Genomic DNA, 14,947 nt, shown 5'->3' with positions numbered 1-14,947 from the left:
CAAGTATCCATTGTTTTTCTGTTTTGTTCATTCTTATAAAGGGACTTTTTAGTCTTATTCTGGCAGCATCAGCAAAAGTGTATTCTATTCTATTTGGATTTATATGTGGAGCGAATTTAATCTACAAGTATCCATTGTTTTTCTGTGTTGCTCGTTCTTAGATGACCCATTTTCATAGCATCAAATTTCACTATCCGACTGCAGGCCGTAGATGTGCTATTTTTCAAGAGGCCCAGAGTATATTCTATTCCATTTGGATTTATATGTGGAGCGAATTTAATCTACAACTATCCATTGTTTTTCTGTTTTGTTCATTCTTAGATGACCCATTTTCATAGCATCAAATTTCACTATCCGACTGCAGGCCGTAGATGTGCTATTTTTCAAGAGGCCCACTTGGGGTTTTAGGGAAGCTCTGTCTGGAAAGCTTAGTAAAGCACCAACGAATGGCCTGTTCTTCGCCTTTTCTAAAGGGGTCGATGTTTGTCATCATCCTAATCTGAATTTTTTGATATTGATCTAACAAATATCATTAATTCATTAGCAAAGATATCCTTTTGTGAGGCTGACAGTTGATTTTGGCGCAAATATTTTACGATTGGATGCCTTTCCTATTTCAGATCTTACCATATTTACGATTGAATTTCCTTCCTAATCTCAGCGCCAGCCGTCATTTTTAGCGAAGGAAAATGTATCCTGTTTGAGTAAAATTACTCTTCTGGGCGAGAGGACCCAAACCTATTATGAATAACCTGCCTCGGTGGTGTAGTGGTCATTAATCAGGAGGACGTGGGTTCAATCTCGGCCGAGGCATGGAATTTTATCATCAACATAATTTGAGAATTTGACCACAATAATAGTCGTAGCCTACCGCTGGAGTAAAGGGACTTTTCAGTCCTATACGAGCAGTATAAATAAGCACTATTATTATTATATTATAAAACCGTCTTTTTCTGTAAAATTGTCTGAAATAAATTACTTAAGGATAAGTTTTAATTAAATTTAAGATACGAAAAATTACGTATTTTTTTCAACAGTGAAGTGCTAGAAAGTGTGGATTACCCTTATTTGGAATTTGGATTTAACTTCGGATCATATTTGGATTACCCATAAGCTTGTAAGCATATTTGGTTACCCCTTTTTTTGTCCCCCTTTTAGTGTCATTTTCGAGGAAATTACAGATTAAAGGCGAAAAAACCCAACCTTGAGGAACACTCCCTTTTTAGCTAAATCCCCTTTAGGGATCCCCTAATAATTTTTATGTTTCTCTCTAGTTCGACATAAATTTCGTTTAAAAAAATAGTACAAAGAGGACTATTTTTAGCCTTTTATGGGCAAATTAGTGGACAACCTTCCACCAAACACCTTTTCTAAATCACATATCCGTGATAGTGATTTCGGAAGTGACCATGACCGAAAAAAAGTCCCACGAAAAAACGGCTACACATGGACAAAATGTCCACCATAAGGAACACTCTCAAATTCGCAAAAACGGGTCAATCGCCAGTGTAAACATTAAAAATTCCCTCATATGTTTTCTACGTCGTGTAGCTTTTAGTATGTTTCCATTGTTTCCTCCTAATTTTTATTGTTTTCTTCTATCTTTGACTATGTTTTCTTCGAACTTTTTGGCGGCGTCCATTTTTCCCCCCTCTTCCTCTTTCATATGTTTTCTACGTCGTGTAGCTTTTAGTATGTTTCCATTGTTTCCTCCTAACTTTTATTGTTTTCTTCTAACTTTGACTATGTTTTCTTCGAACTTTTTGGCGGCGTCCATTTTTCCCTCCTCTTCCTCTGTTCGGGTTGAAGCCCCAGTGACATTTTTAGGTCACCTGAGAGATTAATTTGAGTTGAATAAGAAAGTTTTTTTTTTCGTCTAATCCTCCGTGATTTCGGAAGTGACCACGAAAAAACGGCCAAACATGGACAAAAGACAAAATGTCCACCATAAGGAACACTCTCAAATTCGCAAAAACGGGTCAATCGCCAGTGTAAACATTGAAAATTCCCTCATATGTTTTCTACGTCGTGTAGCTTTTAGTATGTTTCCATTGTTTCCTCCTAACTTTTATTGTTTTCTTCTAACTTTGACTATGTTTTCTTCGAACTTTTTGGGGGCGTTCATTTTTTCCCCCCTCTTCCTCTTTTCGGGTTGAAGCCCCAGTGACATTTTTAGGTCACCTGAGAGATTAATTTGAGTTGAATAAGAAAGTTTTTTTTTTCGTCTAATCCTCGTCGTAAGAAGGTTGAGAAGTTTGTTTTGCCTTTCTAATCCGAACGACCATGTTCGTACAGATCGCGCAATCTGGTGGGGAATTCTCAAATCTACCTCCCCGCGTTCCAAACCGGCAGGTTGGGTGGAAAAGCCCTTAAGAGGGGAGGGGTGTGATAATAAATTCTCTAGTAATGTATTAGTTTGCCATTTTGAGTTATAGATTTGAGGGGAAATGTCCCCCCACCCGTCAGGTCCCCCGGGGAAGGAGAGGGGTTCGTCTAATCCTCGTCGTAAGAAGGTTGAGAAGTTTGTTTTGCCTTTCTAATCCGAACGACCATATTCCTACAGATCGCGCAATCTGGTGGGGAATTCTCAAATTTACCTCCCCGCGTTCCAAACCGGCAGGTTGGGTGGAAAAGCCCTTAAGAGGGGAGGGGTGTGATAATAAATTCTTTAGTAATGTATTAGTTTGCCATTTTGAGTTATAGATTTGAGGGGAAATGTCCCCCCACCCGTCAGGTCCCCCGGGGAAGGAGAGGGGTTTTTGCCGGGGTTCGGGAGCTTGTCATTTCGATATTTTGTCTTGAAAAATGTCTTGCACAAACCCTGCCTGGATCGTGGCAAATTATGTGTTTTTGTTCTAAAGCAAAGAACAGCCTGTTCTAAGTCTAAAAGTCAGTCCTAAAAACACTACTTTATTGCGGGAATAAAAGAACTTTTCAGTATCGTTCGGCATTCTGGTAGTAGCTAGTAGAACTACTCTATTCTACTTGAACTTATAGTTATGTGGCGCGAATTTAGTCTACAAGTATCTATTGTTTTTCTGTTTTGCTCGATCTTATAAAGGGACTTTTTAGTCTCATTCTGGGAGTATCAGCAAAAGTATATTCTATTCTACTTGGATTTATATGTGGAACAAATTTAATCTACAAGTATCCATTGTTTTTCTGTATTGCTCGTTCTTAGATGACCCATTTTCATAGCATCAAATTTCACTATCCGACTGCAGGCCGTAGATGTGCTATTTTTCAAGAGGCCCATTTGGGGCTTTAGGGAAGCTCTGTCTGGAAAGCTTAGTAAAGCACCAACGAATGGCCTGTTCCGCCTTTTCTAAAGGGGTCGATGTTTGTCGTCATCCTAATCTGAATTCTTTGATATTGATCTAACAAATATCATTAATTCATTATCAAAGATATCCATCCTTTTGTGAGGCTGACAGTTGATTTTGGCGCAAATATTTTACGATTGGATGCCTTTCCTATTTCAGATCTTACCATATTTACGATTGAATTTCCTTCCTGATCTCAGCGCCAGCCGTCATTTTTAGCGAAGGAAAATGTATCCTGTTTGAGTAAAATTACTCTTCTGGGCGAGAGGACCCAAACCTCCTATTATGAATAACCTGCCTCGGTGGTGTAGTGGTCATTAATCAGGAGGACGTGGGTTCAATCTCAGCCAAGGCATGGAATTTTATCATGAACATAATTTGAGAATTTGAGCACAATAATAGTCATAGCCTACCGCTGGAGTAAAGGGACTTTTCAGTCCTATACGAGCAGTATAAATAAGCACTATTATTATTATATTATAAAACCGTCTTTGATGTAATGGCTCATGGTACCATGCAAATTCGTTCGGATTTTTCTATGTAGGTGGTTGTGGCATACCCGCTCGTCCTCTTTGTTCAATGACCTTGCTAGGTTTGGAGTTCGCTCTTAGCTGTGAAGGGGGGTAACAACCCATGTCAAGGATTTTCTGGCAATTCTTTTGTGGGGGTTGACGTCTCGTGAGTCCGCGGTCTTTGTCCAGATTTACCTACTTTTTTTGTAGTGCACGAAAAAAGGACTGTGACTAATAACATAAATGGTCCGGTCGGACCTAAAATATCATCACTAATAAAATTATTTGTGGTGAAGCAAAAGCCTCTTCACAATTTTGGTATTGGTACAAGTAGGGCCATCGGCTTTAATAAACGCCCTATGTCACTACGACCTAGTTTCCTAGTTAGATCTTTAGTGATTTTCCTACTTTTTTTGTAGTGCACGAAAAAAGGACTGTGACTAATAACATAAATGGTCCGGTCGGGCCTAAAATATCATCATTTAATTATTTGTGGTGCAGCAAAAGCCTCTTCACAACTTTGGTATTGGTACAAGTAGGGCCATCGGCTTTAATAAACGCCCTATGTCACTACGACCTAGTTTCCTAGTTAGATCTTTAGTGATTTTCCCTTAGTTATCTAGAAGAGCCTGAGACTTCTTACGAAGGCCAGGGTTCTTTTAGGACTGATTTCTTTGACTTCTTTAGGTGTTATTTATCTTCTACCACTATGAACCAAACGAATACAATCCCCGAGTGGATTCACTGGATTCGGATTTTCAAAAGACTTTTCTTTTTTGTCAAAATAAATCCGGATTATACCCATTCTGGAACTATTCTATTCGGCGCGGCGTCATAAAATTTGTTGTTCTTGTTTGTGTTGTTGTTTTTGTTTACACATTTTATGTTGATGAGATCCTCAATACATGTGTCATTGTAACTGGAATGTACTCAGCCTTGTACACAACTGCTTGAATCACAGCCTAAGGCCGTAGACTAGCTCCGAAGCTGAGAGAAATAGTAAAATTTCCTGTTATTATTATTTTATGACTATTATTATTATTTTATTGCTGTGAAAAATCTCTTATGTTCTAATTTAATGGCGATTATTTGCATCCTTATTGATTATAATTATGATTAAGTTGATTATGATTAACACCTCTTTTGGCTTGGGTCCATCTAAAGATTATTGATTGGGGAGAGTCTTGGTTCAGAGATGCAAGTCGACTAGACTCTACTTACTCAACTTGTTTATTTATTATTCTAATCCATGCTTAGGTAAATGTAGTCTACCGTATAGCTGTGCTATACGCTAAATAAATGTAGTCTACTGTATTAATTACCTCCAAAGATGAAAGTCAACTAGACTTTACTTACTCAACTTGTCTATTTATTAATTATTCTAATCCATGCTTAGGTAAATGTAGTCTACCGTATAGCTGTGCTATACGCTAAATAAATGTAGTCTACTGTATTAATTACCTACATAATTTAATCTACCTTATATGTTTTTTTTCCGTTGATGGTAAAAAGTCCCATTTTGCTACCAATGTTTTGTAACTGCCCAATCTGTGCCAACACTGTAAAGTCGGTTACTCACACTCCGACAGTCCAACAGATCTAGATCTCTCAGACTGAAGATTAAAGTCGGAAGCTTTTTCCGTCACACACGTTCCGATGGCCTGATAGAACCAGGTCTGTTGACTGCCTGAAGACTTCTAAAGTCGGCCGATTTTTCCGCCACACACTTTCGGGTGGTCTGACGGGACCTAGGTCTGTTGACAGTCAAGTGATTGGCTGGCTTAACCAATGGTGTTGGAATTAGTATAAGGTTGTGACTGAGTAATGACCAGTTTAGAATAGAATATTGATGTAAACTTTTTTCCTTATTTTTCCAGGTGCCATATTGCCTAAAATATGTGGTGAAGCAAAGCCTCTTCACAACTTTGGTATTGGTACAAGTAGGGCCATCGGCTTTAATAAACGCCCTATGTCACTACGGCCTAGTTAGATCTTTGGTGATTTTCCCTTGGTTATCTAGAAGTGCCTGAGACTTCTTACGAAGGCCAGGGTTCTTTTAGGACTGATTTCTTTGACTTCTTTAGGTGTTATTTATCTTCTACCACAATGAACCAAACGAATACAATCCCCGAGTGGATTCACTGGATTCGGATTTTCAAAAGACTTATCCGGATTCGGTGGATTCATAGGATTAAAAGAAAAAAAAGCCCCTTTTGATTATACCCATTCTGAAACTATTCTATTCGGCGCGGCGTCATAAAATTTGTTGTCGTTTTTGTTTGTGGTGTTGTTGTTTTTGTTTACACATTTTATGTTGATGAGATCCTCAATACATGTGTCATTGTAACTGGAATGTACTCAGCCTTGTACAACTGCTTGAATCACAGCCTAAGGTCGCAGACTAGCTCCGAAGCTGAGAGAAATAGTAAAATTTCCTGTTATTATTATTTTATGACTATTATTATTATTTTATTGCTGTGAAAAATCTCTTATGTTCTAATTTAATGGCGATTATTTGCATCCTTATTGATTATAATTATGATTAAGTTGATTATGATTAACACCTCTTTTGGCTTGGGTCCATCTAAAGATTATTGATTGGGGAGAGTCTTGGTCCAAAGATGAAAGTCAACTAGACTTTACTTACTCAACTTGTCTATTTATTAATTATTCTAATCCATGCTTAGGTAAATGTAGTCTACCGTATAGCTGTGCTATACGCTAAATAAATGTAGTCTACTGTATTAATTACCTACATAATTTAATCTACCTTATATGTTTTTTTTCCGTTGATGGTAAAAAGTCCCATTTTGCTACCAATGTTTTGTAACTGCCCAATCTGTGCCAACACTGTAAAGTCGGTTACTCACACTCCGACAGTCCAACAGATCTAGATCTCTCAGACTGAAGATTAAAGTCGGAAGCTTTTTCCGTCACACACGTTCCGATGGCCTGATAGAACCAGGTCTGTTGACTGCCTGAAGACTTCTAAAGTCGGCCGATTTTTCCGCCACACACTTTCGGGTGGTCTGACGGACCTAGGTCTGTTGACAGTCAAGTGATTGGCTGGCTTAACCAATGGTGTTGGAATTAGTATAAGGTTGTGACTGAGTAATGACCAGTTTAGAATAGAATATTGATGTAAACTTTTTTCCTTATTTTTCCAGGTGCCATATTGTACATCGGATACTGTGTCGGTGTTAAATTCACTATTTCCTCCAAGTATTCAGCTTTGTTTTCACGCGGAATTTTACGACAATGAGGTGTAAAATAAATTTTATTTCTCGTACTTTTCCGATTGTAAAACTATCACTGACGTCAAAAAGTCTCGCATATAAATGATTCCAATAAACGCGACAACCATGATAGAACATCTAAACGATTTGAATATATTATACAAAGACACTAACATTTTTATTGACAAAATGAAAATGTAAATTCCGTAAAGACCAAACAACGTTTCGTTTTGCGATTTAAAAAATGCAAAATAACAATGACATAAATATTATCAATTTGAGAAGTGGTCACTTGAAAAGGAAACTAGCGAATGACGATGCTGAGAGTGAAGGCGGATCAAAGGACAAAGAAGAGGACAACAAATGCAAAGAAAAGGAAAAAGAAGAAAATGCTATTAAAAGGTGCAAAAAAAGTAAGAAGAAAAAGCGTAAAAAGTCCAAGAAGAGCTCTAAAAAGACAGCGGACGGAGTGAAAAACAAAACAGATGAGAAGGAAAATTGTAAAATAAATAACGAACAAGTACAAAACCAAGATGGCCGAGATACAACATGTTTGAAAGATGCGGACGCAAACTGTGATGAAATAGCTACAAAAATCAACCCCATTTTCCTTTGGGTTGAACAGAAAGATTCGAAAATAATATCCGTGCTCTGTGAGGACTATGATAAACGTAATAGAATTCGGCTGTCGAAAGTTTTTGACGGTCGGTGGACGGCTGTACCTAGAACAGATCGGTTAGTAAAAGCAATAGAAAAAACTAAAACTAAAAACAAGATCTCATCAGGTAGTAATTGTGAAAACCTAGTCACTAATAATAATAGATTTACCAAAGAAAACTCTGAAAAATCTGACGCTCTCGAAAAAGAACAAGGAGATACCCAGTCATGTGGATGTCAACATGATCCATGCTTGTGCCACAGTTGTGAAGATAAACAAGATGATGAGTCCTCAGAAGAAGTTATCAAAGAATTGAGTGAAGCAAAACAAAAGAAACAGAAAGTTTTCTTAGACGAATCACAGAACCTCATTAATATTGTAAATAATTTAATGGAACTACTGGATGGGATTAAAGAAAATAGCATCAAAGAAAGAGAAGAAGCCAGAATGAAGCGAAGGCTTCAGGAACGTAATGAAGAACAAACAGAAGAGAACTCTAGAGAACTTTGTTCAAAACGAAGGCGTTGTGATAAAGACGGTGTATTTAGAGATGGAGCTATTGAAGAAATCTCTGAAAAGACTTTACAAATTTGTGATAACAAGGGAAATGTAGAAAGTGATACTGTAGATAATAATGAAGTTACCGAAAACATGGAAGGAAATTTGGAGCAGGAATCAAATTTGAGAGAGGAATATGATAAGGAGAGTGCTAAGCTATTGAAGAAATCTCTGAAAAGACTTTACAAATTTGTGATAACAAGGGAAATGTAGAAAGTGATATTGTAGATAATAATGAAGTTACCGAAAACATGGAAGGAAATTTGGAGCAGGAATCAAATTTGAGAGAGGAATATGATAAGGAGAGTGCTATGACAGAAGAGTTCAAGGAAAACAATTGCATTCAGTATAATATCATAAATAAAGACATAAATTCTCATAGAAATAAAATCAATATCAAACTAAGTTATGCGAAAACAAATAACAAAATCTATGACAACCGAGAAAATATCAAAAATGTTAGGTGGAGTTCAAATACTGATGTGTATGATTTTGAAAGCGAAGACCAATTTAGTGATTTGTCATATCCAACTAAAAGTGAACTGTCATCCGAAATTTCCAGTTCTAAAAGAAGCCGTTCTGAAACAAGCACGAAACAGATTCAATCAGATCCAGAACCTGAGAAGAAAGAAGAAAAATCTTCCGAAGAAAAACTAAGTGTAATAGAAAAATTGGCCAAAGAGAAACCATTAACAAATTCATTTGAAGCATCATTTAGGAAATTTATCATAGAAAATGAAGCACCTAGTTCATCTACAAATAATATTACTAAAAATAATAAATTATTTGAATTGGATATCCGATTACCTCCCAATACTATTGGGACTAACAACGACAGTCATGTAAAAACTAATCCTGTAAGTAAAAGTGAAACTAGAACTCTAAATATAAAAACTGTACATGAAATAAATAATGAAATAAGCAATTCGTTAGCTATGAATAAAGAAAAGAAAAAATACAAATATATTATTGACGATAATGAGCCATCCCCTGAGAAATTAGGAAACATTGTACTAGACAAGAATCAGAGTCAACCTCATGAAGAAGTAACTAATGAAATCAAAGAGAGAGAAAATCAGTTTGGACCCAACAATTTAATATTGGACAGTTCGGCGGTGAAAAGTGGTGATGTGACCAAACGAACACATCTCGAAGGGAAGGAAATAAACAAAGAAGTCAAACACGTAAACAGTCAAAAAGTAATCACACATCGAGGTAAAACCATTTCACTAGAAGAATTTGAAAGTGAATTCGTCGCAAACTATGATGAAATGATAACTGAAGATGAATCCTCGGACGATGACTCTTCCTATGCAAGTGGACATGGAGTTCATAATGGTCCTGGGTTCGATATCAATTTATGGAACAACAATCAATCTTTTGACCACAATTTAAATGTCATCGAAGATCAGCAACAATTGCAAACCCTAAAAGACAAAAGATTATTTGGTGGAACAACAATCAATCTTTTGACCACAATTTAAATGTCATCGAAGATCAGCAACAATTGCAAACCCTAAAAGACAAAAGATTATTTGATCTATACAACCGAAATAAAATTCCGAGTGCCAATGCAAGTCAGTTTGATACCCTGAATACACCACAAATTCATGAAGATAAAATCTGTAACTTGGAGATACCCGGAAGAAACATGAGAGCAGAAAATGAAGCAGATGATTCATCATTCTTTGAAAGCATAGTGAATATTAATAAACAACATCTACTTCATGAAAGCGTTTTTCCTCAAGATGAGGAATTTATTGACTTGGAAAAAATACAACCAGAAAAAATATTATCAGATGAATTAAATCACGAGCATTTGGACAACATTTGTCACTCATCCAAGGATTTGTGGGAGGTAGAACATAACGCCATACAGAAAAAGCCTGAGGCAATCGATTTAGATCTCAATAATAGAGACATTGCTTTAGATACATGCAACAAAGTAATGACTGTGAATAAAATAATTGACGAAAAAACTGTACTCAAAGCAAATGAAAATGAGGTGCCAGAGAAAGTGAAGACGGATGACAGCACAGAAGTTCTTGCAGTTCCTCAACATAAAAATAATGAGGCCAACTTTGAAGAAAATAAATCTATTCTAAGCGTAATGTCTCTTCTCACTAAAAGTAAGGATGAAGAAAATATTTTGACCAAAGATAAAAAACCAATTATGAAAACCAATAAGACAAAAGACAACAAGTTGGATTCGATAATAAATAAAATCATAATCAATAAAAATAAAGAAGAAAAAGAAAATCAACATGGAAAAGAATCTGTATCTGGAAATGAAACAAAAGTTTCTGCAGAACAAACGACACCAATGTCTGAAGTCAAACAAGAAGTCTATGAAGTTTCAGAAGAAATCATTCAACAAATTAACAAATCACCAATATTGACGCTTGACATCGACGGATATGAAATCATCGATAATATGGACACGGCTAACAAAATGTTGTATAATGAGAACGCCGGTATTCATGCTAGCGAAAAGAAATCTGCTATTAAAAATCATTTAAACTTTGAAAAAATTACTGATAACAATCACAACCCTTTGAAATCCAGTGCGTTGTATAATGAGAACGCAGGTATCCATGCTAGCGAAAAGAAATCTGCTATTAAAAATCATTTAAACTTTGAAAAAATTACTGATAACAATCACAACCCTTTGAAATCCAGTGTTCCTGTAAGTAAAAGTGAAACTAGAACTCTAAATATAAAAACTGTACATGAAATAAATAGTGAAATAAGCAATTCGTTAGCTATGAATAAAGAAAAGAAAAAATACAAATATATTATTGACGATAATGAGCCATCCCCGCTGATAATTATTATAATTATCACCTAAGCACTTAGCTGCCTCTTACTCGTACATGCCAAAAATTGTAGAAAAGTACCAAATTTCTGGACCGAAATAAGGGAAAATTCTGAATAAGGAAAAATCCAGTTCTAGCTATCCGTAATTCAATTCTATTTTGTTCTCACAATTCTACTCTCCCTATTTTACACATTATTCCATTCTATTTTCTATTATTCTATTCGCGATTTGACGGGTACGAGATGTAAATTACGACTGACGGCAAATTCTTGAGACAGCAGACCTTTGATTATTTCAAAAAGAAACCTTATCAGTGCCATTAGAAAACGTCAATAAAGAAATTCTCCGCAAAATGGCGGAGACGATGTTTATTTTTCCATCACTGCTGTTGTGATTATAAACAGTGCAGTGCATTGTTTTAAGCGTGGAAAAGGAAGGAAGGAAGGAGGAACTTTTAATTGTGTTAAGCATACTTTAATGCTTGTCACAAATATCGTTCCCCAATTACTACACCTAGATAAATTTTATGACTTGACTTGGACTCGAACCACCAACCTCCAGATCCAAAGTCCAACGCGTTAACCTCTGCATCACTGAGGATCGTTAAAAGTTGTTTTAATAGTGGATAAAATTTCATACCTCGGCTGGAATCGAACCCACGACGCCACGTTCTGTTGATTACCAGTCGAGTGTCTTGACCACTACGCTAGCAAGACGGATAGCCAGGATTTATCTACATATACATACCTGAAACAGAAAGTATGTTTTCGGTCACACTAAAATATATGTGAAGACCGATCATCAATAATGTGCTAAGCTGCTAAGTGCCAAAAATATAAAATTAGAGTTAGGTACGGATTCACGTACTATGTACCAGTGAACATACTCTGCAAAACGCGCTAAGCTCCACAACGTTCCAAAAAAAATTTAAAAAATCCCGATAGATGGGTGTAGTGGTATGTAGGAAACCAGGAAGAAAAACCTCATTATATCAGTTTGAACTTTTGGGCTCTTAGCACATTATTGATGATCGGTCTTCATGTATGTATAAATTCAAGTCAAGACCACGTTTTCTATTATAACTACAACACCCTTTTTATAATCGAGGTATGCAACTATGCACCACACCAGGAATAAAATGAAAATTCATTTTTTTTTTTTTTTTTCATTGGATATGCCCAAGGCAACCTAGACATTTTACAGCAAACATAAAATGTAAAGAGGTCTTTAAATTGTTTCCTTAAAATGTAGGCCATACATACATAAAAAAAGATTAGTGATTCCTCCGTCGTTTTTATTTTGAAGCAATTAGGTACCCTCCTCCTCCTCCTCCTCCTCCTCCTTCTTCTTCTTCTTCTTCTTCTTCTTCTTCTTCTTCTTCTTCTTCTTCTTCTTCTTCTTCTTCTTCTTCTTCTTTTGTCAGGATGAGTGTTTCATTGCCTTTTCGAAGCAATAAAACAACTGCTACATTCGATTCATGTTGTCTGTGTCGTCGGATGCACATGCTGTAGTATGCCCCTCATCAGATGGACATCAATACGAGACTGAAATGATTGAATACTTCCCATTTAAATACTGGGTCAACACGGGAACAGTCAGCCTAGTTAGCTTAGTTGGTAGTGCGTCTGCCTTGTAAGCGCTAATCTTTTGGACACAAATATTCTTTGTCTCATCTTTCTTTTCCTCCTCCTCCTCCCCTTAGTCACATAGTCCTCTCTCTTTTTTTTCTTCTTCCCCGTCGTTTTTCTTCTTCTCCTCCACCTTCTCCTCCATTTCCATTAGACATACATACTTGGTCTTTCTGTTTCTCCTTCTTGTACCTCCTCCTCTTCCTCTTCCTTTTTCTTCTCTCCCTTTTACCCTAGACACATATGTATATTCTTCTTCTCCTCTTCCTTCTCCTTTTCCTTGACACACATACGTACACAAGTGGATAAAAATACACCAACATATGTGTTTGGTTTTACATATATATCCCAAGAGCAAATTGTATAAGAATAGAAAATAAGCGGACTGTATCACCACAGGCGCTGTAAAACACCGAACAGAAACGTATGTGACACAGGTCCTTACCTTGAATAGAATCTGCAGCTGGCATCATACTAACAAGAAAACTCGCCCCCATCTAACCCCCCACATACATACAACCCTAAGGATAAATCTAAAGGAAAGAGGTTACCGGGCTGTAGGTATGAGACCCTGAACATTGTCTAGAGAAACTGCCGCTTTGAGTTCCAAGATTCGCTTTGATTCAGATTTGAAGAGATGTAGGTAGGTAGGTAATCCAAATTAATCCAATAATTTTACAAGAAGTAAAAGTCACAGGCACTCAGTAAAAATCACAACACTTGTCTTAGTTAGACGAGATTAAGGAGCGATAAATTTAAAGCTAGACGCTTTCACAATTGTACTAATATTCACAAATCGCGTACAAGAAAATTCACTAGTTGTGAAAATCAAATCTCCTAGTTGGAGCCGTACCGCGAGCGAGAAGGGAAAAGTACACACGTACACCAAGATGTGTCACTGTTAAGCTCAATGAGAAGACTACCAAATTTTATTATTTTACACCAGTACAGGGTAGCCGATAGGCTAGCATGTAAGAATCAAAAGTTAACGCGTTGCGACTAAACTGAATGCCTGATCATATGTTATTTAACCCTTGAGGGTTCTATACAGGTTAACCCATTAGGTATGGCGTTAACACTTAGATAGGTATTTTTGTCAGATGGGTAGGAAACGACTTGCATTTTAAAATTTACGAATCTTACCTAGATTCGTAGATTTTACTACCTACATGTTTATGTGCTTGTACATTTCTTATCTACTTATACATACAACTTCATAATAATTTTCACCACCTACAAGCTAATAACCACTCTACCACAGACGTGTTGCGACTAAACTGAATGCCTGATCATATGTTATTTAACCCTTGAGGGTTCTATACAGGTTAACCCATTAGGTATGGCGTTAACACTTAGATAGGTATTTTTGTCAGATGGGTAGGAAACGACTTGCATTTTAAAATTTACGAATCTTACCTAGATTCGTAGATTTTACTACCTACATGTTTATGTGCTTGTACATTTCTTATCTACTTATACATACAACTTCATAATAATTTTCACCACCTACAAGCTAACCACTCTACCACAGACGCAACCGTGGGAGTATAATTCACTTCATACCTCTGTGTACTTATACCACCAAGTTAGGACCTCTATTATACTTGCATACTTGTATCTGTACTTGCATTACTATTACTTACCATTCTCTTTTTGAGGACACCGGTCTGGTGTGAGTGGGAGGTAACAGATGTCAGAACCGTAGCCACCTCTGAGTCTGAACCCAGCTCCCATGGCGTAGTGGTCACTGCGCTCGCCTTGCACGCGGGAGACCCGGGTTTGATTCCCGGCGGGGTCAAGATATTTGTATCATGCCATTGATTGATACCGTGACTGGCTGTTGCGGGGCCCACTCAGCCTCGTGAGGAAAATGAGTAGCTATGTAATATACTGAACCCAGCTCCCATGGCGTAGTGGTCACTGCGCTCGCCTTGCACGCGGGAGACCCGGGTTTGATTCCCGGCGGGGTCAAGATATTTTTTGTATCATGCAAATGATTGATACCGTGACTGGCTGTACTCAGCCTCGTGAGTAGTCGTGAGGAAAATGAGTAGCTATGTAATATAATGCGCATAGTGACCGGTGTCAGCATGGTAGGTGAACATTGGATTTTAGGATTATTGAGATATTGGGAAAATCCTACAATGCTGCAGTGAGCACCAAAATTGTGACATAACAACACAAAGAAACTGCATTTACATTTATTAATAGTAG

At 37.0% G+C, this 14,947-nt stretch overlaps 1 protein-coding gene across 1 annotated transcript; it reads left to right on the top strand.

Moving 5' to 3' along the window:
* Positions 1-955: 955 nt before the first annotated feature.
* Positions 956-10,973, top strand: LOC103506195 (centromere-associated protein E-like; the record flags this gene model as incomplete). Its single annotated transcript, XM_026821315.1, has 4 exons — positions 956-1,117; positions 7,003-8,410; positions 8,569-9,736; positions 9,826-10,973. Coding segments are annotated over exons 2-4 (3,411 nt in total), but the record flags the coding sequence as incomplete, so codon positions are not given.
* Positions 10,974-14,947: the final 3,974 nt, after the last annotated feature.

Source organism: Diaphorina citri, unplaced genomic scaffold, assembly GCF_000475195.1.
Source record: "Diaphorina citri unplaced genomic scaffold, Diaci psyllid genome assembly version 1.1 scaffold222, whole genome shotgun sequence".
Lineage (NCBI taxonomy): Eukaryota > Metazoa > Arthropoda > Insecta > Hemiptera > Psyllidae > Diaphorina > Diaphorina citri.
The sequence above is the reverse complement of the archived record's forward strand: the minus strand, read 5'-3'. Positions and strand labels throughout refer to the sequence as shown.